Below are 27,292 nucleotides of genomic sequence, written 5' to 3'. Positions count from 1 at the left end.
ATTCTTCATTCTCAGCAGGAGTTTCCCCCTTACTGTCTCGTTGATATGTTATTCATCCCTAATTACATTGCACTAGTTATTATTGCATATAATAATAGTGTCTACACTCCAAGAAGGATAACTATATTGTTAAGTTTTATATTGAACGTCAATCTAGATTACGGTGTAATGGTAAAATGCTTTAATGGGAGATCTCAAGTTTCAATCTATAAAAAAGAAAAATATCTCGTTGGAAGTTCCCAATATAATATTCTTTTGCAAATTGCCTCAAATATTTATTTTGTTAATTCTTCAGAAATTATTACCAACTTGTCACCGTCCTTTTAATACCGACATTTAGGGGTGGGCATTCAATTTGTTCGATTTGATTATTTAATATCGATTAGATTTTTTGATTTTCGGATTGATAAAAATGACAACCGTAATCAAATCGAAATAAATTTGGTTTGGTTCGGTTTCTACAATACGGTTCGGTTATTTTGAATTTTTATTTCATTTTTGAAGATTAAAATAGTGAGCCTTTCTTGTCATGACTGAGCATTTAAAATTGATGATTTTTTTAGAAAAACTATTTTTTTTCAAATATATTTTTCATTTCCAAATATAAATAACTCAACATGGATGAAATGAAATGAAATAACCGAAAAATATTATTTATACTGAATATATATATATATAATAAAAAATATATGATATTTATATAATTTCAATTTTTTGATTTAACCAAATTTTTTTTAGAAAAAATAAAAACCGAACCATTTAACTGGATTTCTAAAATTTGAAATCAAAATCAGTTCGAAAAATTAAAAAATCGAAACAAAAATAAATTTTGATTTAATTTTTTGATTTTTCGATTTGAACCAAAATATGTCCAGCCCTACGGACATCACTCTATGACTACTCATAGAGAAATATGTTTGTAAATTTTGGAAATCAGAAGTTAGAAGCAATTAATTAATACTAGTATTTCATACTCCCTCCGTCCTAAACTAGTTTTCATTCTTTATTTTCAAGAGTTGAACCACTAAAATTTCTACTAATATTTTAAGATACATTTTATCACTATATTGATATAAGAAGAATTGCAACTTAGTCTATACACTTATCGTATTTCTCGTATAATTTTTTAATATCTAAATATAATTTAAATATGTAAAATTAATATAATCTAATTTAATTTAAAAAATAATTTAAATTAATTTTCAAAAAACGAAACATAACATTTTATATAGTAATTTAGTGAACTATATATTCTAATTTAGTGAACTAGAGAGATAATATTGCTATTTTAGGAAATGAGAAAGAAGGTTTCTGCAATTTAGCAAGCTATTTCATTTGGCCACCTCCAGAAGACATTTTCCCCAATATTGCGGCTGGCTGTAATAATCCTTAATTCTCATTTCCCATTTATTGTCTTGACTTTTATTTCTGGAGATTGCATGGAAGATGACAAATTATTTTTCTGTAAATTAAAAGGAAAATTGACTCTATAACTTTAATTTTCTGAACCATTTTTTTTCAGGACGAAATTCTATTAAGAAACCAAGAAAGTTATTGATCAAATATAAAATTAAATGACATTAATTATCTAGTTTCATGGAAGAACAAAACTCTTTCCGTCTATCTTTACTATCCATTATTGCCTAGGCACGTCCTTAAGAAAAAATAAATAATAGGATAATTTAACTAGACATTTAATGATTTGAAAAATATATTAAATAATGATTGTAATTAATAACTAAGGATGAAATGAACATAAATAGATAAATTATCAATTGATTTTTATAAATCGGATAAATATTATTGAATATCTGACATGCTCAGTATGACAAATTTACAAGACTCAAACTACTCAAAAGTATAATTTTAAGAGACTAGTTTGTACCTATTCAAACATTAGGGACCATTTTTGTCATTTATCTGTTGAAATATTCTTGTCTTCAATATCTATAAGTACTCATTCTCCACTATTTTTCTACTTAGTAATATCTTGCAAACTAAGTATTCTATCAACGTCCCTAGCAAAATGACGAGAGTATGCATGTCTTATAATCTTAATCAAAGTTTTAGAACTCTCTATATTATGTATATGTGTATATCCTGCATTACTTATTACCTTTGTGGTATTGTTTAAGTTGTACTTACTAACACAAATTCATAAATTGGGCAGCAAAAGGTAGTTATCAAACTATACATAAATGGGAATGATCAGAAATCTCGGACCAAAGCCTTCAAGATTGCTGTTTCTCAACCAGGTATGTATGTACTTCTTGTCAGTGTATAAAATATCTAATAGTAGGTTATCCAAAATCTTTTCTTCTCAATTTTTATGTAAAAAATTGGGTAGCGTGTAATAGCAAGTCAAGTTTACCTGGAAAGGCTTCCAACGTCTATAAATAAAAGCCGATTTCTCTATTTGGCAAAGCCTGATCCCCCGTCTTCGGGAAAGAAAGAAGTGCAAAAATCTCATCTCAATAGGCCCTGGCTATCGTTCTCAGCTTAAGCGTTATATATTTTGTACACTGTCAGTGCACAAAACTTAAGCTCTTTATTGATTAGGATGAGCATATTTTCATGATAGATCAATTCGTTCAAGTTTTATACTGAACATATTTTCATGACGGGTCAATCGGGATATCCTTAACTAGCTCATTTAAGAGTTACGCTAAATTGAGTCAAATATGTAGCTCCCATAAGAAAATTTGGGCAAGTTTTTTTTTTTATTTTTTTTTTCAATTTTTTTTTTTTTGATACATTAGTTTTTAGTCATAAGAGAGCAAAGAAATAAAATTTTGGCTTGATTAGGACTTCGGTGGATTCAGCACAATCCATGGCGTGGTCAAGATTTTCACTTAATACACAAAAAGGCAAAGGGATTTTGCATGCATGTCGCTGAGTACTTATTCGATAACACACATATATAGATTGTACAAAAGTACTGGGGATCGGGAAAGGGAAAAATGGGGAGGGTATTACATGATGGGGCTCGAACCCTTACCAATAAGGATGTCGTAAGTTCAGCTAACCAACTAATCGAGCTATTAAAATTTCCCTTAACGCAGTTATATTAATTAATTGATCATGTCTTTTTACTCTCAGGGGTGTTATCGGCAGCTATACAGGGAGGTGGATTTGAAAATTACTATTTAGAAGTAGTGGGAGAGTATATTGACGCCGCAATTCTTACCAACTCCGTCAGAAAGAAATTGGGTCAGGCCCAATTGGTGAGCTTGGGGCCTGCAACACCCCAAGCTTCACCTGCGGCGACTCAGTGGCCGCAGCAACCCTATAGTTACCTTGGCGTACCTCAACACCAAGTTTACGAAGTTACAGACCCGAATCCAGAATGCTGCTCCATAATGTGAATGTTAAGTAATTAATTGGATTTATTTATATTTGTAAAACTGTTTGTATATTGGAGTTATTGATGATCTAGCTAGCTAGATTGATTACCTGTTTTGATTTTAATAGTGGACTTTGGCCTTTTGTAATGAAAGTCGGATCCAATAATCTATCTGTCAAAATGTATGAAAAGTGTCATACAAGTTTTGTTTGTCACATCATAAGTATATCTCATATAATAAGAAAAAAATTCAATATGAATATAAGCGACACAATCTAGTGTATCGATAGTAATTTGATGAATCTATTTATTTTTATTGAGATAATTTGCGCGTGTACCTCACTTTAATGAGTTCAAACATTACGTTAAATAGTATATTTATTTAAATAATAAATATGAATATAATAATTAAATTTAATATTTTTTGAGTATGTAAGGATGGAGAATTTATTTAATAAACCTAATCTTTACCAAAAATATTTTAAAAAGTCGATCGACATTCATTTACCATCTGTAAAGTGCAATAAAATAATACAATGGTAGAGACATCAAAATAATACAATTAAATCTAATCTTTACACATAAAAATTTTCTCAAAGTCGTTCGACACTCATCTACCACCTGTAAACAATAACGTAATAATACGATAATAGAGATATCAAAATAATACAACTAAACCTAACCTTTACATAAAAAAAAAGTTCCTCAAAGCCGACCAATATTTATCTATCACCTGTAAACTGCAACAAAATAATACGATAAAAGTGATATCAAAACAATACAATTAAACTTAAATTTTACACACAAAAATTTCTCAAAGCTGATTGAGTTTCATCTATGAACTGTAAACTAACATAAATTAACAAACTAATAGAGATATTATGATAATACAATTAAACCTAACTTTTACCTTAAAAAAAAAAATTAAAACCGACTCACATTCATCTAACATTTGTAAATTAAAATAAAACAATAAGATAATACAGCTATCAAAACAATACAATTAAACCTAACCTTTACACAAGAAATTCTTCAAAACCAACCGACATTCATCTACGACCCTAAAGAATGATTTTAAATGAAAATAAAGAAGATATATATATACACACATGTTGAATTCTATTATGCTGACAAAAACAGTGGAGAAGTTGAGGGTTAGAAGATCAAACATTCACCAATCTAGACATGCAATCAAATCAATTAGTTAGATGAGCATCAACCATATTCTCCCCGTAGGCAAACCGATTTGTTCTCTAGTTTAACTTACATCTCAATATTTATAAAAGTATTTCATTAAAAGAGTCATATTTTAGAAGTATTGTTCTAATTGAACAGTATAAAGAAAAATATTAATTAATTCTCCTAAAATATAATTTTTAGGAATCCCATATATTTTAGGAAGTCTAGTAGAAAAAAAAATATAGAAAGTCTAGTAGAAAGAAAAATATTACTATAATTAATTCTCCTACCATATATTTTAAAAGTCTCATATATTTTAGGAAGTCTAGTCAATATAATAAAAAAATTAAATAATAAATTAAAAAATAGTGAAAAGACACTTTTGTCAGTCTTTTAATGAAGGATAAAAAGTACAAATCACTTTTCTAAGGCTCTTCATACTTTTAACATATTATAGATTAGGTTAAAACTTAAATTTTAGAAAAATATATAAATAATTTTTAAAAGTTGTGAGCCGGCTTGACTCAGTCTGCTACCCACATAGGTTGTGATTGGTGGACCATTTCATCCAAACCCATCAAAATTTTAAAACCTGACAGGTCGAGATTGAACTGGTATGATCCATATCGACTGCTCTAATTTCAAAAAACAAAAAGAATTTGTAAGTTTGTATCTTGTATCTATTCAAAGTCAAGTCTGCTTACAATTCGATACTTTATTTCTTAGCCATTCGTAAGAGCAGAAGAGTAGGCTTCTTATGATTATGATTAGACAAAAAAAATAAAAAAAATTCATAAAAGCACAACTTAATATATCAAAAATACTAAAAATTCTTTCAATTTGAACATATAAAAATCTCTATTTTTTATTTTTTAATCTAAAGGTAAAGATACAGCCTAAAAGAGTCGCATTTTTGTTGATTTCTTGCCATTATTATCTCAACTCCTTCAGAATTTTGAAGGTGCGGCGCAAATCATGCAGTAATTGATGCAATTATTCCCCTACTATCCATTTTCTAAGTTATGCAAGATTTCTCCATCTTCATCTTTATTTTTCATCTCAACAAATTTAACAATTTGTTGGGATGAAATACAGTAAACTTTCGTTAGTCTTGTTGAAAAAATAAGGTTCAAAGTTTACTGCGAATCGATTCATCCACAGTAAACTTTGAACCTCATTTTTCTTAAATTAGTTTATTTTTATTGTTGTTGAAAGTTACGTAATTTGAGGCGTTAAGCAAAAATCGATCAAAAAATAACAACTATCCTATTACGATGAAGAAAATAAAGAAAGCACTTAAGAGAAAGAAGAAAGGAGGTTCTGATGGCAAAAAAATAGTCCATGGTGCTTCAAAACGTATTTCTCATGGTGCAAACAAAGAAATGTTGAAGTTACATCAAGAAAATCTTTTATGAGGGCATTATATGTGTGCATATTAGGCAAATTACTAATACAATTTTCTTGTATCTTAAATAAAATTACCTATGCAGTTTTCTTGTATCTCATGTTATCTGAGTTTGTTAATTAAGGATAAGTTTGTATCTCTCAAATGCTTAGTTTAATTTTCTAGTATCTCTTTTTATCTCTTCTTATTTTTAGTCAGTTAAAAGTGTATAATTATGTATCTATTGTTATTTTTAGTCAGTTATATATGCATAATTTTGTATCTCTCGTTAATTTTAATTTGTAAAATATGCAGAATTATGCATCTCCTGTTAATTTTAGTTATGTTACATGTGTAAAATTATGTATCTCTTGTTATATTAGTTATGTTACATGTGTTGTTTATTTTAGTTATGTTACATGTGTTGTTTATTTTAGTTATGTTACGTGTGCAGAATTATGTATCTATTATTTGTAAATTTGTTATACTACAGTTTTATTGTATCATTTTTATTTAACATTTTCTGTTCATTTACCACGTAAATGTTCTAGCCTACTAATAAATGTTAAATTATGCAGGAATTATGATTTATTTATTACTTTATTAGCTAAGTTTCTAAGTGATGGACTATAAGTATCATATTATGAAAATGATGCTGAATTTTTTTGAATGAGATATGCTTTATACTTGTGTAATTATGGATATGTCAAGGCTAAAAATGTCTATATTAGTGACACTGAGATCCACCAAGACCTAAATTCAACTTCATTACTTTAGATGAAAACAAAGTGATTTCCATTGAGTAGATTTAGTTATGTTGTTTTTAGGTGCAAATATGTAAACACTTTAAGTATTTGTCTAAGCAAATTGGTGATTGATTTTTGATGTTGATCGGGTTATATGCATCCAATATTTTTTTCTCATTTTGTATCTCTTTTTATGTAACACCTTTCTTATATGTATCTTTTGTTGGAAATTTTGAATGTAGTATGCATAAGAGAGATACATGTTATGATTGTAAGAGATAAATTTTGTATCTTTTTTTTATAGATGTTTTTATAACAAATTTGGACTTGACTTGTTTGTCGAGGCGATATTTTATTGTTATCTCAATATTTTACCGTTCAATTACATTGGACAGATTACAAAATATTTACTTATGCTTGAGATTAAGCAAAACAATCAAGATGAGATGCATGTTTTCGTCATCTAAACTATTAATTTTCAATAAATAGTGAGGATGATTTTGTAGGTTGAATCAAAGTTGAAGTGTTTTGTTTGAATAGTAAGCATTCAATAACTTTTTTAGGAATTATTTCAAGTGTTTTATATCTTTGAACTTATCTATAATTCATATTGCGGTAGTTTTTTGTTGTTTGAAGTGTTTTACATATATATGGTTATTTCTATCATATACAAGTTTGTTACAATTATACATATATGACGAATACATATTTAAGTAGATCAATAACGTTTTATCAACTTATATCTCATTGTACGTTAAAACATAAAATAAAAGATATTAGTTTAACAGATACATAGACATATGTTAATATATGTATATGTAATTCTACCACTGCATTCTAAAAGATACAAATTAATACAACCAAACATTCCATGAGATACATATTATCACAAAGAGATACAATTAATAAAAACAAAAAAAATATACATACTAATACTATCAGAATATTCTATGAGATACATATTAACCAAAAGACATACAAGAATCTAAAATAACAAATACTTATACAACATTCTATGAGAAATGAATAACTTTACACCCATATCACTATGAATACATATACAACATTCTATGGACATACTTTTTGGGATCTCTATGTATAGCTTTACACCTTATATCATTACGGATAAGTAAGGGAGACGAGTTTCCGTCAACAATGTATCAGATTTTTATTCTTTTCCTTGTTTTGTTGATTTCAAGTTCTACAACAATGACCGAAATCAACTCTTATAGCCCTCGTATTTAACATCACTAATCCAAATACTGAAATAACATAATAACACAGAAATATTCATTGCAAATAGTTGAAAAAGAATGATTAGCACGAAAGAAAAAAAAATGAGAAGAATGAATCTGCATATGAAAAAAAATAATCATAATATGATGTCATCACTCTTATAGCCTTCGTACTTGACATCATTATTCCAAACACCGAAATGATGTAATAATACAGAAATATTCATTGAAAATAGTTCAACAAGAATCAAGAACCTCGGAAACAAAAAAAGAAGATGCAAAATAAATATGCTAAAATGATTATGGAAATAAATTTGTTCAAAATTGTAATTATTAACTAATTACCATTTTTTGGGAGATTTTTTTTTAGTTATCTAGTTGATTGGTTGAGTTAATGACAAATTTAATGATTTACTAGTCGTTAATAAGATGTATTACAACCCTTAATTTAAGCTAATTAGTCAACTAATAAGATGTATCTCGTTTATGTTATATGCATCTGAAATTATAAAAAGAGGAATTTTATGAGATTTTTAAAAAAATCGAGATAACATGTAAATATGGATAAACTTATCGGGAGTTACATAAATTTTACAAAAAAAAATTGCTAACAACCAAAAGGAATACCTCTCTACTTTTAAGGCAGTGGTATAACCTACTTAAATTTTATCCCTTCATCCACATATAATTACACTGAATATATTGTTATTATGACAAGCTAATTTCACGATCTTACCGATATAACAGGTAAAAAGTAAATAACTTAAATTTGATAAAAGATTTCAATATTATATCATATAAAACCCAGTAATCATACATTAAATTAATTGATTCACCTCAATAAAACTCTAATAATTCAAAGGAATATACAGTATACTGATGATTTTATAAATGTAAGATAATTCAACTAATTAATTAATTAGCATTCACATAATGGAGCAACATTCTGGATTTGGATCTCTAACTTCGTAAACTTGGTATTGTGGTGCGCCAAAATCGGGGAAATAACTATATATATTGGGTTGAGGATTTGCATCGGAGTTTGTGCTAACGGTATTGTCGTTGTCGTTGTCGTTGTCGTCGTCAATAGGGCCAACGCTTATCAATTCGACGTGGCCCAATTTCTTCCTGAGGCAGTTGGTAAGAATTACTGCGTCAATATGCTCTCCAACAACTTCTAATTCGTAACTTTCACCTTCCTTTATAGCTGCTGAATCCACACCTAGGTAAAAGCACAATAATAAAATTAAGATATCAAGTAAACAAATTGAGCTGAATTTGAAACAGATCAAATATAGATCCGTAATTTTTCAGTTACTTGAATTGAAATTAATTGGATTAAAATATGCTAAACTAATAGGTGGTAGTCTAATCCCACGACACTCTAATCAAGTTTTAGTTTTATAAAAAAAAATTTAATGATTTATTTAGTTATCAAACAAAATAATTTTCTTTATTATGGTTATATCTAATATATCAATTTTATTTGTTGAAATATATTGTTAGCTTTTCTTATGGATCAATTTGGACTATATATTCGACTCAATTCAACTCAACTTTTAGATGAATTAACTTGAACCGACCCACACCACAATTCACCTGGACTAAGAGGAAATGGGTTAATCATTGTTTTATGAGCTAATTTATCACCCCACATAGACCCAACTTTAATAATAAGTTTCACAAGATTTTGATTGGAATCATTAAAATCAAGAAAATGGAAGAAGACAAATTAAATTAATACCTGGTTGAGAAACAGCAATCTTGAAGGCTTTGGTCCTAGATCTTTGATCATTCCTGTCAATGAATAATTTGATAATCACCTTTTGCTGTCCAATTTATGAATTTATGTCAGTACCCAGTAATGGCAACTCAAATGATACCACAAATATAAAAAGTAATGCAAGATACATATATTTTATAAAACTAAAACTTAGATTAAACTAAGTATGCTCAAGAATCAACACATGCATACAGTCATTTTTGCTAATCTTGATAAAAAACTTGATCCACAATATAATACTATTTCAATAGGGAGAGATTTGTAAATCTTGAAATGCTTAGAAATTGGCTTGGACAACTAATACTTCTAAATTTGGAGTATTTATAGTTGATCACACCACGAAAAGGACACGTCCTTAAGATTTTTTATTTATTTTTTTGAAAAAAATAAATATCTCATCCATCAACAAACGAAAAGAAAATGACAAAAAAGTTTTATGTTTTGGATAGGTTGAAAGAGGCTCCTTAATATATATTTTTGAGCAGTTTTAGTGTGTCATAACATTTATAGATAAATAAGTTGAACGATCCTCTCAAGTCTTTAATTAAAAAAAGGATATAATCTCTGTCTGTTAGATTTGAGGGAAACTATGAAAGAGATACAATTTAAAGTCGGAATATCACAGTCTCATTAAATAGTAGAAACTACAACATAATAAATTACATTAGATATCAAAACTAGATATAAATAACAAAAATTGTTTTTCAAAAGACAATCACATACACACACACAAAAAAAATAATAGAAATTGTACCTCCGAATGTGCGTTTTTGCTAAATCTCTTATTTCCAATATCTCGCCTAGTCTAGCAGATGGAATATTTTGGATATGTATGAAACGAAGACCAAAAATATTCATATTAAGTAAACTTAGATGAACAAATTGTTCATGTATATATTCAAGGAACTACTTTAAATTTATTCTCAAATGTAAGGGACCAGTTTTGTTATTTTCTCCATCATGTATACGTCAGGGATATGACTTAATCATTTTGATGTGTGATGAACAAGCAAAATTTTGGGTCCCAGAAAACTTAATTAGTCAATATGCCTTTTGGTTTTCATATTACTATAAAAAAAAAATAATTAGTCATCTTCCCTGCAATCTTCAAGAATAAAAAGTCATAGCAGTAAGTGAAAATTAATGTAGACGCAATACGGGAAGATGTCAACTGAAATAGTTTGCTCAACTACAAATTATAATTTGCTAAATTGTAATATACCTAGTTATTTTTGCTTAGTTAATTTGGGCGAAAAAACATTGTTTAAGTCCTAAAAATTAAATGGAGTATGTTTTTCTTTTGACATGATACTATTTTTTTTTAAGGTTAATAGTACTTTTAATTCGTCAGTTATCAATAAGATTGATTTTATACTTCGTATAGTCGTTTGACGTATAGTTAGATTTTAGTTATTTGAAATGTCTATTTTTGATCTTTTTATTTGTGAATATCACAATTTTTGTAAAGTATAAACCATTCAATAACTTAATTATACATGTATACGTTAAAATTGTATTATAACTCGTTACTTGAGGATAATGTACTTCCAAAAAAAATAATCTAAATATACCATATTTTCTACATAAATTCATTAAAATAACACATTTTAATTATTTAAAACTAAACGTATTGAATGTTATATATAACAAGGATCAAAATTAGGATTTAACCATAGCTCATGGATTGAATTTTATGTTAGATATAATTCCTGAGGAATGACAAAGTATGTAATCATGGGCAATCTTATTAGAATTAATTTTTTTGGGTAAATTTCATAAACTTCAAGTTTTTTTTAAGCTAATTACTTCGTATTTCAACTTTTAATAAAATTACTATAAATTTCAGATTCTATTTAGACAGATACATTAATTATTGCTGGATACATCACATTCACACATACATTACTTACTAATTAAGCAGCACAAAAAAGAAAAATAACGAAAATCTCTTTAACCGGGGAGTAAATCACACCTCAATAGTTATTGATACATAACTCTTGTGTATTAGTGACACAAAATTATTTTGATGCATATTTTTTGTCAAATTTTCAATCAAATACATAAGTCTTATGTTCATTAATACAAAATTATTACAATATGTGTAACTTTTGTACCCTTTTTTAGAGGGTCCTGTAATGTATCTTCATCTCCTTTTATTTTTGTGAAGCTACAACACCTGATCTTTTTCCTACTTCTACTAGCCTCCTCGTGAAATTCTTCAAATGGAGAAAACAAATATTTCTGACCAGATCTCCACCTGTTTCGGCAAAATTCTCTAACATTCGCTAGAAAAGATGAAGTTTTGGGAGGTTTACGTTTTGATGGTTGTCCACCGGTGGTATTTTTGATTGGAGATGACTGGAGATGGTGGCTCAACGGTAGGAGTCACGGACGTGGAAGCTTTACAGAGGAGTTGCAGTGGTGGTGGAGGAGAATTTAAAATGGGTAATCAAATTGAAGGAGAAAATGTGTTGTATCAAAGTACAGATAAAGTAAAATGAAAAATTTAAGTAATTATTTAAAAGAGTTAGAGATTTTAAGTAGTTATGATATTATGGTAAGTTAAGTTAATATTACGTCAATTAAGCTTTCAATATTGAAAATATTATAGCTCGATCAGAAATTTCAGTGCTATTAAATTTTGCAGAGTATCTATAATATACACTCAATTCAAAATAAGATAATAGCCATATTTCTGTTTACATTATACAACAATCGTGTTGATCATATGAATCTCTAACTTGATACACAGGATATTGAGGCGGATACGTATAATGGTACAAGGGAGCTTGCTACTGTGTCACCAGATATAGCTGCATCTCCGAGCTTTGTATCTGAACCAGCTTTATCGTCCTTCTTGGCTTCCCCACTAGCAGGGCCAACGCTTACTAATTGTCGTCTTAAAAGTTCGACATAATACTAATTAGTTTTTTTCATTCTAATGTTAATAGTTATTATTGTTCATGAAGGCTACAAACACCTCAATTATAGGGTGATATAATAATTCATGTTCAAGTACCAATAAAGGGTAAATAAGTTAAAGACACATCCTAACTAATATTTTCTAGAAAACATGTAAAAGAGAAATAATTTTAAACGGAGGGAATAAAATTACAAAAAATTAAATTAGACATGCTAATTTTACCTTCATTATGTGGGCTCTTGGGCTTTATAAAGAAAAATAAAGGGTAAACAACATAAATCCCCTAGTTAATGAAAGTAATTATATAAAATTCCCTCTTGTTTTCTCTCTCTTGAATTTTGGCAAATATACTCATACATTCGCCCAACTATTAAACATTGACGAATGTATGATGAAACATCCATTCCTAAATTTAAGGTAATTGAAATCATTAATTGTTTTACTTTTTCTTAATTAATGGCAATAATTAGCTAGCTGACTTTTTTGACCTTTGAAATCTGAAATCTTCCAAAGAATAGAATCATCCAATTTATTTTTATCTTTTTCTCTCACTATTTTCTCCCACAATTTCAGGTTCTTTTCTCGCTTTACTTTTTTTTTTTTCTTTTTTTCTCATTTTATTTTTTGCACTCTCTTTTATCTATCTTCCACTGATGAGAGTTTAGTTGTAAATCCTTTTGATATATCATGGGTAATTTATTGTAAATATTACAACTGAAATGGGTATCATCAGAATCGGTTGATTCAGAGTCCTTTTTTGGGGCTTAATAATTGTAGCTTCTTGATTTTTTTTTTTGTGAATAATATGAATGTGAATTGCAAAATTGTTAATTGCTTGATCACTGTGATGTTCTTTAGCTGATAACTTTTTATTTTATTTTTTTCTTTGTTTTTTTTTGGTTTAGCTTTGTCTTTAACACTGTTTTATGAGAATTTCCTTTGCTTCTTATTAAAGATTGCAAAAATTAGGAAAATAGTGAAATATTTTTGAGTTGGTTATGGGAATTTTCAATATTACATTTGCTCCCTTTTTGTATGATATGTTAGCATACATTAAAGACGATGTATAATGAAACTGTGCCATTCCAGTAAACTTACGAATATATAATATGTTGTTATACATTCAAATCATTGTATAATGAAACTGTGTCATTCCAGTAAACATTCGAATGTATAATATTTGATTATACATTCGTCTATGTGTATAATGAAAACTGCCGCACTTACAGAAATTGCATTTTGTTCTGATTTTATTATTTTTAACATGTTTGTTTAATCCATTGACTCAGTGTAAAAAAATTTATGAAGCTATGTACTGATTTGTTGTAACAAAGACTGTAAGTGGGTGTTGAAGGCGTCTTATCCTTATTCATACTCCTTACACATACGTTGTGGGTGTGTATATACTATGTAATTTGACAACTATTATAGTAAATAGTTATTAAAACGTAATGTGTATTACATAATTATACATTAAACTTTCATATATATAATGTATGATATACTATTATACTTTATTAACATGCTTGATGTTTTACTAACAATAATGACTTTTAACTGACTACATGTATTATTTTTTGTTTAAACAACATAAGAAATGATAGACTTATATAACATAAATCATGATAATTTAAGTGGCCTTTTCCATTTTGTTTTATGTGTATGGTTATAGATTATACTTTCGTGTAAATGTATGATATGTTCACAAAGCATTTAATGTAAAAAATACATTAAAAATATGTTAATAATGTATGATATAGTGTTATAGTTTATAAATATGTATGACGTTAAATATATTCTTTATTTTCTATTAAGTCATGAACGTTTAACAACATGTATGATGTTATGTAATACATATATTTTAACGTATGAAACACTTGTTCAATGTATTATTAACTTATAACATAATTTACCCACTGCTAAAAATTCAATATGTTGATATACAATAACATATATTATTTTATAATTTAGTTTTATATGTAATATATAATAAAATGTAAGGCAAACTCAATAACTACCAAACTATATTAGTAATATTACAATATAATGTAAGTAATTGCAAAAGATTTCTTCAGAAGTTATATATGTATGATAAGAATAAGGACATCCATAAAATGTGAATTAACATCCAAAAAGTAACATTGTAACCGTTTAACATCAACTACAAAACCAAGAATTAGTTGTTTCAATGCCAACTATTATAAAAAAAATGTTACTCTAATGTAACAAGTGCACTTTCATCAATTGTTTGGAGATAACTATTCCACGACCGATGAGGATCCTCATTATCACTCGTGTACCCTTCTTTTGCCTTTGTCACTCCGTAATGCCATAGTAATGAAGCATAGTGTGCATCAAACCCACATGAATGGACTTGCTGCCCTTCACTTAATATTTCTACATAGGTAGACACAAAGACGCCACAGTCCCTGATTTAAAAAAATACGATAAAGTCACAGTCCGTTCAATAATTATAACATCGTTATACATGTAAAAAAAATTAAATTTACTTAAACGGTTCAATCGATATTTCATGCCCTGAAAAAATAAAATCAGACTCTAATTACACAACAGTTACACACATATGATGATAACTTATACATTTAAAAAAATAAATCAGACCCTAATCAAACAACAGCTAGACATGTATGAGGGTAACTTATGCATTTAAAAAATAATCTGCAGTAATATATAATGTCATAATACACAGTTTTTTCTTAATTATATATGACCTATATGCTTGTTAGAATGTATAATGTCACCTTTCAAAATAAGTAATGTATAATGACTGATATATTAAAACTTATACATTATAATGTAGTATTCCATAATGTATAATATCACACTATTAAGTGCAAAACTTTGGCTAAAGTAAGAATGTATAATGTCACCTTATACAATATTAAAAAGTGCAAAACTTTGATCAAAGTTAGAATGTATAATGTCACCTTATACAATATTCAAACATTCACAACGTATAATTTCACTTATTGCAATAACTGCCTCTTTTATGTACATCTTTTTATTGTATAATATAATGGAATATAAAGCAGAAGACTAATATTATACATTATTTTGAAAAAATAAAGTAATGTATAATCAAATAATATAAATGTATAATATCAAATATGCAAGAAACAAAACCAACGAAAATATTTTGTTCTTGAGCATCTAACTGACTAAGTCCAAAACTAAAGGTAGGACGAAAATCCATTACCAAATTTATATTATATTGATTAAGCAATCGCAACTATAAACAAGAAATTTAAAGATCTGACTTGAATTATATGAAAAAAATGAAAAAAAGAGACTAACAAACTAGAATGGGATTGCAAAATAAGGTAATTTCATAAAAATCAACATGCAACCAAAAAAGAATCCGAATAAGAACTAACAACTTTAAAACAAAAATGCAAAGATCTGACTTTTAATAAATGAAAAAAAATGATATTATCGAACTATTACACTGAAATGGATTTGTAAAAGCAATTAATTTCATAAAAAACAAACATGCAACCAAAAATCAAACCAGACTATGATTTGGTAAAGTTGAAAAAAAAACTAAAAATTATTGAAAAAAATCAGTATATAAGTCCAATAAATGTTTGATAACTTACAAATTAGTAACCTCTAAGTATACGATTGCTTGAATTTGAGCGTGAAAAAAGGTATTCAACAATGGAGAAACAATCAGTTGTTTAATGGAAAAAAATGGAGCACATATGAAAAAGAGAGAGAAAGTAAATGGGAAAGAGAGAGACAATAAATGAGAAAGAGAGAGAAAAAGGGGAGTAATTATGAAAAAAAGAGATAAAGTAATGATAAAGATTCTTTTTTTTTTTGGATGTATAAGAGGAATGAGAGAGAAAGTAAAAAAATAGGGGATTTTAGTAATAAATTTGATATTTATGTAATTGTTATAAATGTATTTACATTATAGTGAATGTCTATCAAGATTTACTTTGATATCTATTAGGATTTGAAGCATCTGTTTTTTACTCAAACTAGGAGTAAATTTTTCCTATAAATAGAAGAGTTTTGTTCATTGTATTTACAATCATATGATCTCTCATCCCTCAAGAAGAGAAATAAGAATCAATATCTCTATTCTCTTTACTCTTCTTATTGTTCTTTATTATTTTATAACACGTTATCAGCACAAAGTCTCTTACCAATTGAGATCTGTACGAAATCTCTTACCAATTGAGATTTGTTCGTACGTAGCTACACAAGTTTTCGAGTCTCTAACTAATTTATGTTATCAGCACGAGACTCTGCCAAATATGTGAGATTATAAATATGAAGGATTTCAAGGTTAGTAATTCTTTATGTTATCTTTCTTTTGCTACTATTAATATAATTATTATTGGATTTGAGGAAAAATAATTGGTTAGGAACCATTTATATTTTTAATTTATTCCTCAAAAATAATATTATAAAAAAGAATGATAATATGGTGGGTTCAAGTCCCATCGATTTATGCCTAAGACGCCTTTATATGTATAAGATATCGAGTTTGAATCTCAATATACCATACTGATGATTATGGCTAAGACAAAATCATGGGTATTGGGTGAAAAGTCATGAAATTCGACCCATTAAATATGCTCCATTCCATGAATATGGTAGCAATATATGATAAGTCTGAAATATGACAACTTACTTCATTTTTGAGGTGTATGTGGTAGCAGTAGATAATATGTCTGAAAGAAGACAAGTGATTGAATGCACGAATATACGCGTGGAGGGACAATATGATAATGATCATCAAAAGTGATGATATTTTCGCACGCGTATTATGATCATAAGATATGTTAGAGAAAAATTCTCTAAATCATATGTATGCCTCGATTTGCTCCTGAAGTAACAATATTTTGAAAAAGGTTCTAAGCTTTCAAAATTTGATAGACTTAAGGCACGATTATATTCCATTCCTAGGGAATGAAAAACTTATTAATGCAAACGTGCACTTGATTGTGACTGTATCACAACTCACCTCCGAAAGAGATTGAGTAATTTTGAAATCTACTTCTGAAGTAGTAAATCTGAAATTTATTCATGTAATAGTAAATCTGAAATTTATTAAAGAAAAAGTACATGTCATGGTAAACTAGGAGTTTACTAGAATAAAAGTTCATAAATTGATATGAACGATTGTGACATCTCGAAGATGTGCATGTATTGAAGAACTAGAATATTCTTCAAGAATTGTTTATGTCGTTTGTTCTCATGATAAGTTAGTTGGACCAACTAATATTGAGATTGGATCCCTTCAAATCTGATAAGAATAAAAGGTGAATAAGGGCCCGTTCATCTATCATGTGATATGTTGAAAAGATGCATCAATAAGATGATCACATGTACATTCATTGTCAACCTGCAGTTTGACATTCATAAAGTTGCTTGCTCAATAAAATTGAGTTAAGAACATAATTTTCAGATTGTGCAATCAAGAAAGTTATCTTGATGATGATGGTTTGACATTGAATGCCTTCGATAAACCATTATTAATGAGAACAAAATTTCATGTATTAGTTTAAAATATGATATATTGCAATAGCATTTGTATGCATTAGATCAATAAATTATGATTATTTCTTCCCTCTCAATTGGTTTAAGGTCGGGAACTAATTATTCCATCTAATAATTTTGATGTGCGGTATACGATTAATGAATATACCATAATACACATAGATGGATTCCTCAAAGAAGTAGAGGATGCATGCTAGTTTTCCTAACATAAGGGGGAGATTATAAGCGCTATGAAATATGTTAGGAATTATCACCATATCCTCATCCAAAAGATAATTCAAATCAAATGTTGAATGCATCTCATATTAAGCGCAAGTGCTCTTATTTTGTGTTCCTAAAGGACAAAGTCTATGCATGCGTGAAGTGTGGCAGACTGATCGATTCCAAATGAAATAGTCCTTGAAAAATAAGGAGCAACTAATCATAATAAGAAGGCAATGAGCTCTTGAAGAGCCTACGACATAACACTTCATGAAACCTTATGAGAGGTTCATGTACCTGAAAATAATGAAGTGATGAGATCACAAAATGTTATGTCACATTGTGAACCAATACTAAATGATATATCATCAATATATTTGACACAATATTGACGCAATATTGTGAAAGATTACGAGGATCTTAATTCTACGTTAATTTAAACATGCTGACGTAGAAACATTTTATCAAGTGACATGAAATGATGCATCTTGGAAAGTATTAAACTTATTTGATTTGCAGTCCAGATATTTGAAGATTTCACTCATGAAATGTTGAATATTGTCACTTGACAAAACTTATGTGAAAAACTTTTAAGGATTCAAAATGCTTGAAGTATATAAAAGTTTCTGGAAAACTTTTTTATAATCCTTATATTGTATAAGCTTATTGCTTTAACATCATTGGAACTCTTGGAGAGTTTTCAAAGCAATAGATTATTTGCTGAAATTCAAAATATATCGAATTTGATTGGTTATGAAGTACCATATCTTAGTGCAATTGATGCACTCATGTACCTTGCAAATACTACAAGGCCTATAGCCTTTTCAGTCAATTTGTTAGCAAGGTTTATTTCTGCTCCTACTATGAGACATCAAAATGGGATAAAACACATGAACTTGTTTTATTCTAAAGATTGCAGTTCCAATCTTATTGGTCATGCTGATGTTGGGTACTTATCTGACCCGCATAAAGTTCGGTCTCAAATAGGTTATGTGTTCATATGTGGTAGTACTGACATATCTTTGAGATAGACAAAGCAGTCTATCGTAGCCACTTCATCAAATCATGCTGTGGTACTGACATATCTTGGAGATAGACAAAGCAGTCTATCGTAGCCACTTCATCGAATCATGCTGAGATAATAACTATTCATGAAGCAAGCCGAGAGAATGTGTATGGTTGAGATCCATGATACATCTCATTCGAGAAAAATGTGGAGTAAAATATGACAATCTATCTATAATTTTATACAGAGATAATTCAGCATACATAGCACATCTTAAGGGAGGATTCACAAATGGAGATAGAACGAAGCACATTTTGCCAAAGCTTTTCTACATACATGAGCTACAAAAGAATGATGATATTAACGTGCAACAGATTCGTTCAACTGACAATGTGACTGATTTATTCACCAAATCTTCTCCAATTGTAACTTTCAAGAATATGTTGCACAAGATCGAGATGCAAAGGTCAAGGATGTTCTCATTAATGGGAGTTAATACTTGTTGTACTCTTTTTTCCTTACGAGGTTTTTTCCCACTGGATTTTCCTTGTAAGGTTTTTAATGAGGCAGCCGAAATGCGTATTATTAGAGATGCGTACTCTTTTTCCTTCACTAGATTTTTTTCCTACTGGGTTTTTTCTAGTAAGGTTTTAATGAGGCACATTATCTACCAATTAGACATCCAGGGGGGGTGTTATAAATGTATTTGCATTATAGTGAATGTCTATCAAGATCTACTTTGATATCTATTGGGAAGTTGCAATAAGGAATATTGTAAGTCCTATGATTCACATAGTCAGATTTTTGTCAGAGTCGTATTCAGGATTTCGAGAGAATATGATATTAATATTATAAAAAAATTTCAAGCATGAGTTCACACATCTGTATTTAAATATTTTTTAAAAAATATAACACTACTATAAATGATATAACAAAAAAAAACTATGGAGTTACGTTGACTCAATGACCCCGCCCCTGATTTTGGGTCAATAAGTCAGTCTTCCTTTTTCGTTTATTAATAGGCCATGAATTGAAAGAGTCATTGGTAGTACAAGTGGGAACAGAAAGACCATATCGGAAAATGCCTCAAGAGTGCAAATTGAAGCAGTTAAATCATACAATAATCTATTTAATGTTTGAATTCAATAATTTTGATCTGAACCTTCTATCTGTATTAAAAAATTTACTGAATATGTATAATCATTACAATTAAGAACTCATTTACTTTAAACAACTAATATTTCAAATCTATAAAATGATAAATTTTAAATTCTGACTCTTCCTACGATCATTTAGCTCTAAAATTGCAATAAAAGGAGGCATTCGCATACAATTTATAAAATTATCTCGTTAACTCGTTTCTTTTACTATGAGTAATATTTTAAAGACTTGTTCACACGAAAAAAGTAATATTGCTTTCCTTTTGACCCAGAGACCAAGAAGTTATTTTAAAATATTATATTCACTATTTAGTGAAATCTTGAAATTATTGACAATTCTTAGGAGGATGAGTTGCCCTGATAATTCGAAGAAGGTGAATGATCACCGTCCAAGAGCATGTCACTATTGACAATTTTGTTCCTATAACTAATTAGTTGATGATATATATTTGGTTAAGACTTTTTGAAATTTATAGTCTAAAATAAGTATAAGTGTTTGTGTGATTATAAATTATTTTATTAATGGTAAAATACGCATTTTAAAGTTAATTGTTACTAAAATTTGTCATTCTTTTTTTGATCGGCTAAAAAAAAGTGAGTCATATAAATTGAAACAATGAAGGTATTCAGGACTCTTTCTAGCTATAAAGTTACCATGCACGCTGATAATTTTCCTCTTAATATAATGTTTATTTCGACCCTCTTATGTTTTTAATTAGTTTTAATTTCGTTTCAAAACAAATTTAGAAAAAAAAATGTCACGTGAATTAGAACGAACGTGAGTGCCACGTAACTTGTTAAGTTAGCTGTCTTAAGAGACCATTGCTTCTAGTTCTAGGCCCCAACCAGCCTACCCTCTTGTTCCCAAATCCGCCTTCCAAGTCATCAACCTTTCTGAGTCTTTGTTTAGTAGTATATAATTTCATATTCAATTCTCTGGGGTTGTTTGGTGTGAGATATTAAATATATAGTTTTTAGATAAAATAATAATTTTGAGATAAAATTTTTGATGCTATATGTAGTTGTTAAATTCGGAATAATTAATTCCAAAATTAATAAATAGTAACGGAATAAGTTATCCTACCTAAGAAGTGGTATAAATAATTCTACCATAATTCTTGGGATAAAATCATAAAATGATAAAATTACCCTCCAAGTCCTTTGATTATCATTATATATATATATATATATATATATATATATATATATATATATATATATATAGTGTAATAGAAAACGTGAGATTTTGATAGTCCTTACATTAAATTATTTTGACAATTTTATCTCTAATTTAAATTTTAATTACTTTACAAATTTTCGTTCATTATGATAAATTTTAACAATTATATGAGCTTAACTATTTATATCATCAAATTCAAAATTGATCCGAGGATTTATTGTGTTTGTATTATGTAGTTACTAATCTTAGTTTAAATTTTCATTTTTCTATCAAATTTATCATGGACAAGTAATTAAAGTATATTGATATTTCCTTTCTAGCTCAGTACGTGCTTAATTATTAAATAAAAAAATATTTTTATATATAGTTAAACATGTTTGAAAATTTAATTTTTTTGAAAAATACAATTTAACTTTCCAAATATTAATGATACTAAATAATGTAAGATGCGAATAATTCTTTTTCACATTTTTTTATGATGAATTTTTTTTTTAAAAAAAATAGGATTATCAAATTCTTATGAAATTTAGGACAAAATAAGTAATTTAACATAAAAATATTAAGACAAATAAGGTGAAGGATATTTTTGTAAACAAACTATCTATTCTTAGAAAGAATTCAATGTCTATCATTTTTAGTACCACAAATCAAACAATCACTAAAAAAAAAATAGGAGAACTTTTCTAGAATAATTAATTCCAATATAACTAATTTCAATATAACTAAAAACAATTTAGTTATTTTTTTTTCTCTGTTTTCTTTTAAATAAAAAATTCTAGAAAAATTATTGTGTATCTGCGGCTGATTACTGTCCCACATAGACATAGATGGATGGGAGCATGAGTTCAATTGTTTCAACCGAATTCTTTTTTTATTGTGTGTGCATAATACATTTATAAACTCACTTAAATTATACAATCAAAAATTCATATATTTAATATTTGCAATGGATTTACGAAGACTCAGAAAGATGAAAAAAGAAAACCAAAACTTTTCATCTACTAGATAATCCATTAAGCTCTCTAGCCAGACCAAAAACTTGGCTGACATATAGGGGCGGATCCACTATCTCGCCTGTTCGTTCACAGAAACCCAATAAGTTTTCTTAAACTCTATATACCTACCTATAAATATTCGATTTTAAATTGAATTATTATCTTACATACAACAACTTGAGATGATTATAGAATCCATAATCTCTTTCATTCCGAATTGGCATTCACATAATTGAACAGCTGGGTTGGTCATACGGATCGTTAACTTTGTAAACAGGATATTGATAAGATGGATAGGCATAATAGTACAAGGCAGGTTGTGACTGAACCATTGCAGCGGCAACTTCATGCATTTTATCTGAACCAGCTTTGGGCCCTTTATCGCCCCCACCACCAGCCGGGCCGACGCTCACTAGGTCCGCCTGACCCAAATTCTTCCTCAACAAGCTCGTTAGAGCCGCCGCGTCTATCTCTCCCACAACTTCTAGTTGATTCTTATCGTCCCCTTTTATAGCTGCTGATTCCACACCTAAGTTAAAAATAAAATAAAACATATCTAAATTTGTATCAAAAAGCACCACATCACTAAGAAAATCGTGACATCTTGTCATGTAATTTTTTTTTTCCTGTTCAGTTATTAATGCCAGACTTTGATGGAGATATGAAAAAAAAAAAAAAAAGATATTATAGTACCTGATTGGGAAACAGCAATCTTGAAGGCCTTGGTTCGATATTTCTGATCATTTCCACTCAAAGACAATCTGATAACAACCTTTTGCTGCACAAGTTATTAACAGCATAAGTTAATAAACGAGTTGAATCATACACTAAAAATAAAAAATTAAATTAGACAAATTAATTTGCATACCTTCATTTTGTTTTTTGGGTGGAAACTGAACTTGTTTAGAAATATAATTCAGTAGGCAGAGAGAGTGAAAGAGAGGAGAAGGAATATTTGAAATGTTTGGGAAATTGCAGTGGAGAATAACTTGTATATTCTTGGGGTATTTATAGTAGTTGGATAAAATAAAGTAGGAGTAGTACAACAGTAGTTAGTGTAAATTAAATTAGAAATGACGCGTATTCAAGAAGAATGATTCAGTCACTCGCCAACATCTGCACGTCATGAGGATGACTTAACGTTGATTGTATGAGACCATATTTTTTTTTTATAGTCCAATCCCAAAAAATTTTATGTGTCATATTTAGGGTCACAAAAAGATATTTTGATACTTTCTTCATTTAAAAAAAGAATAATTTATTTTGATTTCACACAAAATTTAAGAAATTAAAGAAGACGTTTAAATATTATGGCCTTAAATTAAAGTTGTGTCAAATATACCTCAAATGAAATAGAGGGGTATATGTTTGGATGAAAATTATTCCCTTTATTTTAATTCAAGTGTCATATATACTTTTTCTTTGTAATTCTGTTTAAGAAAAATGCTTTTTTCTATATTAGATAAGTGTCTTGTACGAATTGGAAAAATATTGATTGTATTGAGTCAATTTATCTGTAATATAAGGACGTATATATACAAAAATTTCTAATCGACTGAATATATACTTACCATATTTACCCTATAGAAAAATATACACTTAATATATACCTACCATATTTATCCTATTTCTAACAATAAGTATAGAAAGAAATAAACTTGCTGACTTGTATACAAATTAGGGGAATAAAATCGTTGCTTCCATAATTTACCCATGTAAAAATTTAATTTTCACTTCATTCCTTTTGTCGATAAAACTCTTGGTTCCAACATCTCCCCTCAAGTCGGAGGGGGAGGAAGACATACCCAACTTGCCTAAAATACAATGGTGTTGCGGACCAGAGAGAGACTTAGTAAATAAGTCCGCAATTTGGCAAGTTGATGGAACAAATGAGAGAGAATTGAGATCGGCAAGGAATTGTTGTCGGACGAAGTGACAATCCAAATCAACGTGTTTCGTCCGTTCATGAAAGACCGAATTTTTAGCTATGTGAATTGCAGCTTTGCTATCAGAATGAAGAGAAGTGAGAAGAGAAGGGTTGACAGATAGATCAGAAAGAAGACAAACGAGCCAAGTAAGTTCTGCAACTACTCATCTCATTGATCTGTATTCAGCTTCGGCAGAAGAAAGGAAAATCGATGGCTGCTTTTTGGACTTTCAAGAGATGGGAGATCCCCCAAGGCTAATAATATAAAAACCACTCACTGATCTACGTGAATCGGGACATGCTCCCCAATCGGAGTCACAAAAAGCAAGCAATTGAAGGGAAGAATCTGAGGACATGAAAATTCCAAGCCCGGGGGTCGAAAGAAGATACTTTAGACAATGTAAAGCAGCATCAAAATGGGGACGACGGGGTTGTTGCATAAATTGGCTTAGATGTTGCACAACTAATGACAAATCAGATCAGGTATGGGTCAAGTAATTAAATTTGCCAAGAGTCTCCGATAAATGGTAGGGTCTGAAAGAAGATCACCTAAATCTGCACGAAGCTTGCAAGTGGGATCCAGTGGAGAGTTAACAGGTTGAAGATCAGCACAACTAAACTCAGAAATCAATTCTAATGTGAATTTTCATTGACTCAGAATTAAATCATGTTGTTCCCAAATGATTTCTATGCCAAGAAAATAACTTGCCAAGCCAAATCTTTGATTTGAAATTCTGAATCAAGAAATACTTTCAGACTTTGAATTTCAGCAGGGTTGTTGCCAGTGACCAAAATATCGTCGACATAAACAGCCAATATAGTGATCCCAGAGTCAGATTTCTTATAAAATAGGGAGTAGTCATTTAAAGAGTGAGAATATCCTTTGAAATTAAGGGTTGCAATGAGTCGAGAATACCATTGCCGAGAACCTTGCTTCATCCCATACAAAGATTTACGCAACCTGCACACATGATTAGGACTAGGAGCACATAATCTTGGAGGAAACTTCATATAGACCTCTTCTTGTAGGTCTCCATGAAGAAATGCATTGTTCACGTCTAATTGATTCAAATCCCATCCCTTTTTAATGGCAATAGCCAAAAGACACCGAACAGTAGTCATCTTAATTACGGGGTAGAAAGTCTCGGTGAAATCTATGCCTTCTCGTTGAGTATATCCCCTAACCACACCACCAGTAGTGCTTTATATCTTTCAACATTCCCATTAGAGCGTTATTTAGCCTTATAAACCCACTTATAAGGCAATGCTTTATGCCCTTTAGGTAATTCAACAACATCCCATGTTCTATTAGATTCCAAAGCCTGAAACTTTTTAGCCATTGCTTTCTGCCAAAATGGGTGTAAAACAAGCTAGGAAAAATGATTAGGTTCAACAATGCTGGAAAAAGAATGAATGAGGGACTGATTAGAGGAAGTTAGAGTAGAAATAGGCAAAACTGAGGGGTTAAGGGAACCGTGAAAACAAGAAGATGTGAGATTAGGTAAGTACACATGATTGCACACATAATCCTCCAAATAAGAAGGTTTAGTGTGCAATCTGGTGGATTTCCTTGAAGCTGGTTGTGTAGAAGGCATAATAGAAGCAGTACTTGGTATAGAATTTGTAGGAACTTGTTCGACAGGAACATGAATAGCTGAATTAACAGGAACGGGAGATGAAAAAGAAGATTGTTCCCTGATATAAGTAGATTGGACAGTGTGCTTAGGAAATAAAAAATCAATAGAAGGTTCGTTGAATGGAGTGGTAGAGTAGTTAGGAAAAATTGGAGTGGAAATAGACTGATCTGAAAAGGAAAAAATTGTTTTCCTAAAATATTACATCCCTAGATATAATAATTTTCCTAATAGTTAAATCTAAAAGCTTATATCCTTTCTTCCCAAAAGGATAGCCCAAGAGAACACATTTCGTGGATCTAGGATCAAACTTTGACCTAAGAGGAAATGAAGTAGATGCATAACAAAGACATCCAAAAGGCTTGAGTAGAGCATAATAAGGTGGTTTCCCAAAAAGTACTTCATAGGGAGATTTAAGATTTAAAACCTTGGAAGAAAATCTGTTTATTAAGAAAGTTGCGATTAATATACAGTCTCCCCAATATGCAATAGGAAGCTTGGATTGGAAAAGTAAAGCTCTAGATGTCTCAAAAAGGTGTTTGTGCTTCCTTTTCACAACACCATTTTGTTGTAGAGTGTGGACGCAAGTAGTTTGGTGTAGGATCTCCATAGAAGAAAAATATACCGACGTAAGTGAACTTGTACCCAATTCTAGAGCATTATCAGATCTAATTGTAGACACTTAATTTTGTCTCTCTCAAAATTAAATTTTTTTCGTTTTTAGCTCACCTTACTACATATCCTCACCCATGTGATTATACCCCACAAAAATACAAAAATTAACAACCTTTAACAAACTCAATCCCCAATTATTCTCTTAGTAACAAATTTTATCTCAACCAACTCACACCTCACTACCCTAACCCACTCTCCTACCCACGTGACCCCCCTCACATTTCTTCTCCAAAAAGCAAAAAAAAAAAAGGGGATAAGAAAGATATCACAACAACTTGGAGGACACCACTCACAAATAAGGGACCCACTTAAATTACACTCACAACTCACATCACACCCTTCATTCATATATATACGGGACCCACAAAGAAGAATCTCACACTCACAAT

General features: G+C 29.4%; 3 protein-coding genes across 4 annotated transcripts; 1 reads left to right on the top strand and 2 right to left on the bottom strand.

The window, feature by feature from the left end:
- Positions 1-1,997: 1,997 nt before the first annotated feature.
- On the top strand, positions 1,998-3,497 carry LOC107876868. The gene is made up of 3 exons (XM_016723691.2): positions 1,998-2,035; positions 2,171-2,255; positions 3,100-3,497. The coding sequence occupies exons 1-3, from the start codon at positions 2,027-2,029 to the stop codon at positions 3,363-3,365; spliced, it is 360 nt and encodes a 119-aa protein (XP_016579177.1). The 5' UTR covers positions 1,998-2,026; the 3' UTR covers positions 3,366-3,497.
- Positions 3,498-8,658: 5,161 nt separating this feature from the next.
- LOC107877364 lies at positions 8,659-10,553 on the bottom strand. Of its 2 annotated transcripts, none has more exons than XR_007057861.1 (3): positions 10,425-10,553; positions 9,632-9,716; positions 8,659-9,109 (listed from the first exon to the last, which is right to left on the bottom strand). XR_007057861.1 is itself a non-coding variant. In XM_016724021.2 (3 exons), exons 1-3 carry the CDS (start codon positions 9,866-9,868, stop codon positions 8,814-8,816), a joined length of 387 nt encoding a protein of 128 aa, XP_016579507.2. In that variant the 5' UTR covers positions 9,869-9,971; the 3' UTR covers positions 8,659-8,813. The 2 variants fall into 2 exon arrangements, 1 of the variants encoding a protein (XP_016579507.2); XM_016724021.2 differs by lacking the exon at positions 10,425-10,553 and adding an exon at positions 9,863-9,971.
- A 12,090-nt stretch (positions 10,554-22,643) lies between these two features.
- LOC107878510 (heavy metal-associated isoprenylated plant protein 39) lies at positions 22,644-23,811 on the bottom strand. Its single transcript, XM_016725530.2, has 3 exons — positions 23,536-23,811; positions 23,361-23,445; positions 22,644-23,196 (listed from the first exon to the last, which is right to left on the bottom strand). Exons 1-3 carry the CDS (start codon positions 23,539-23,541, stop codon positions 22,892-22,894), a joined length of 396 nt encoding a protein of 131 aa, XP_016581016.2. The 5' UTR covers positions 23,542-23,811; the 3' UTR covers positions 22,644-22,891.
- Positions 23,812-27,292: the final 3,481 nt, after the last annotated feature.

Source organism: Capsicum annuum, chromosome 7, assembly GCF_002878395.1.
Source record: "Capsicum annuum cultivar UCD-10X-F1 chromosome 7, UCD10Xv1.1, whole genome shotgun sequence".
NCBI lineage: Eukaryota > Viridiplantae > Streptophyta > Magnoliopsida > Solanales > Solanaceae > Capsicum > Capsicum annuum.
The sequence above is the reverse complement of the archived record's forward strand: the minus strand, read 5'-3'. Positions and strand labels throughout refer to the sequence as shown.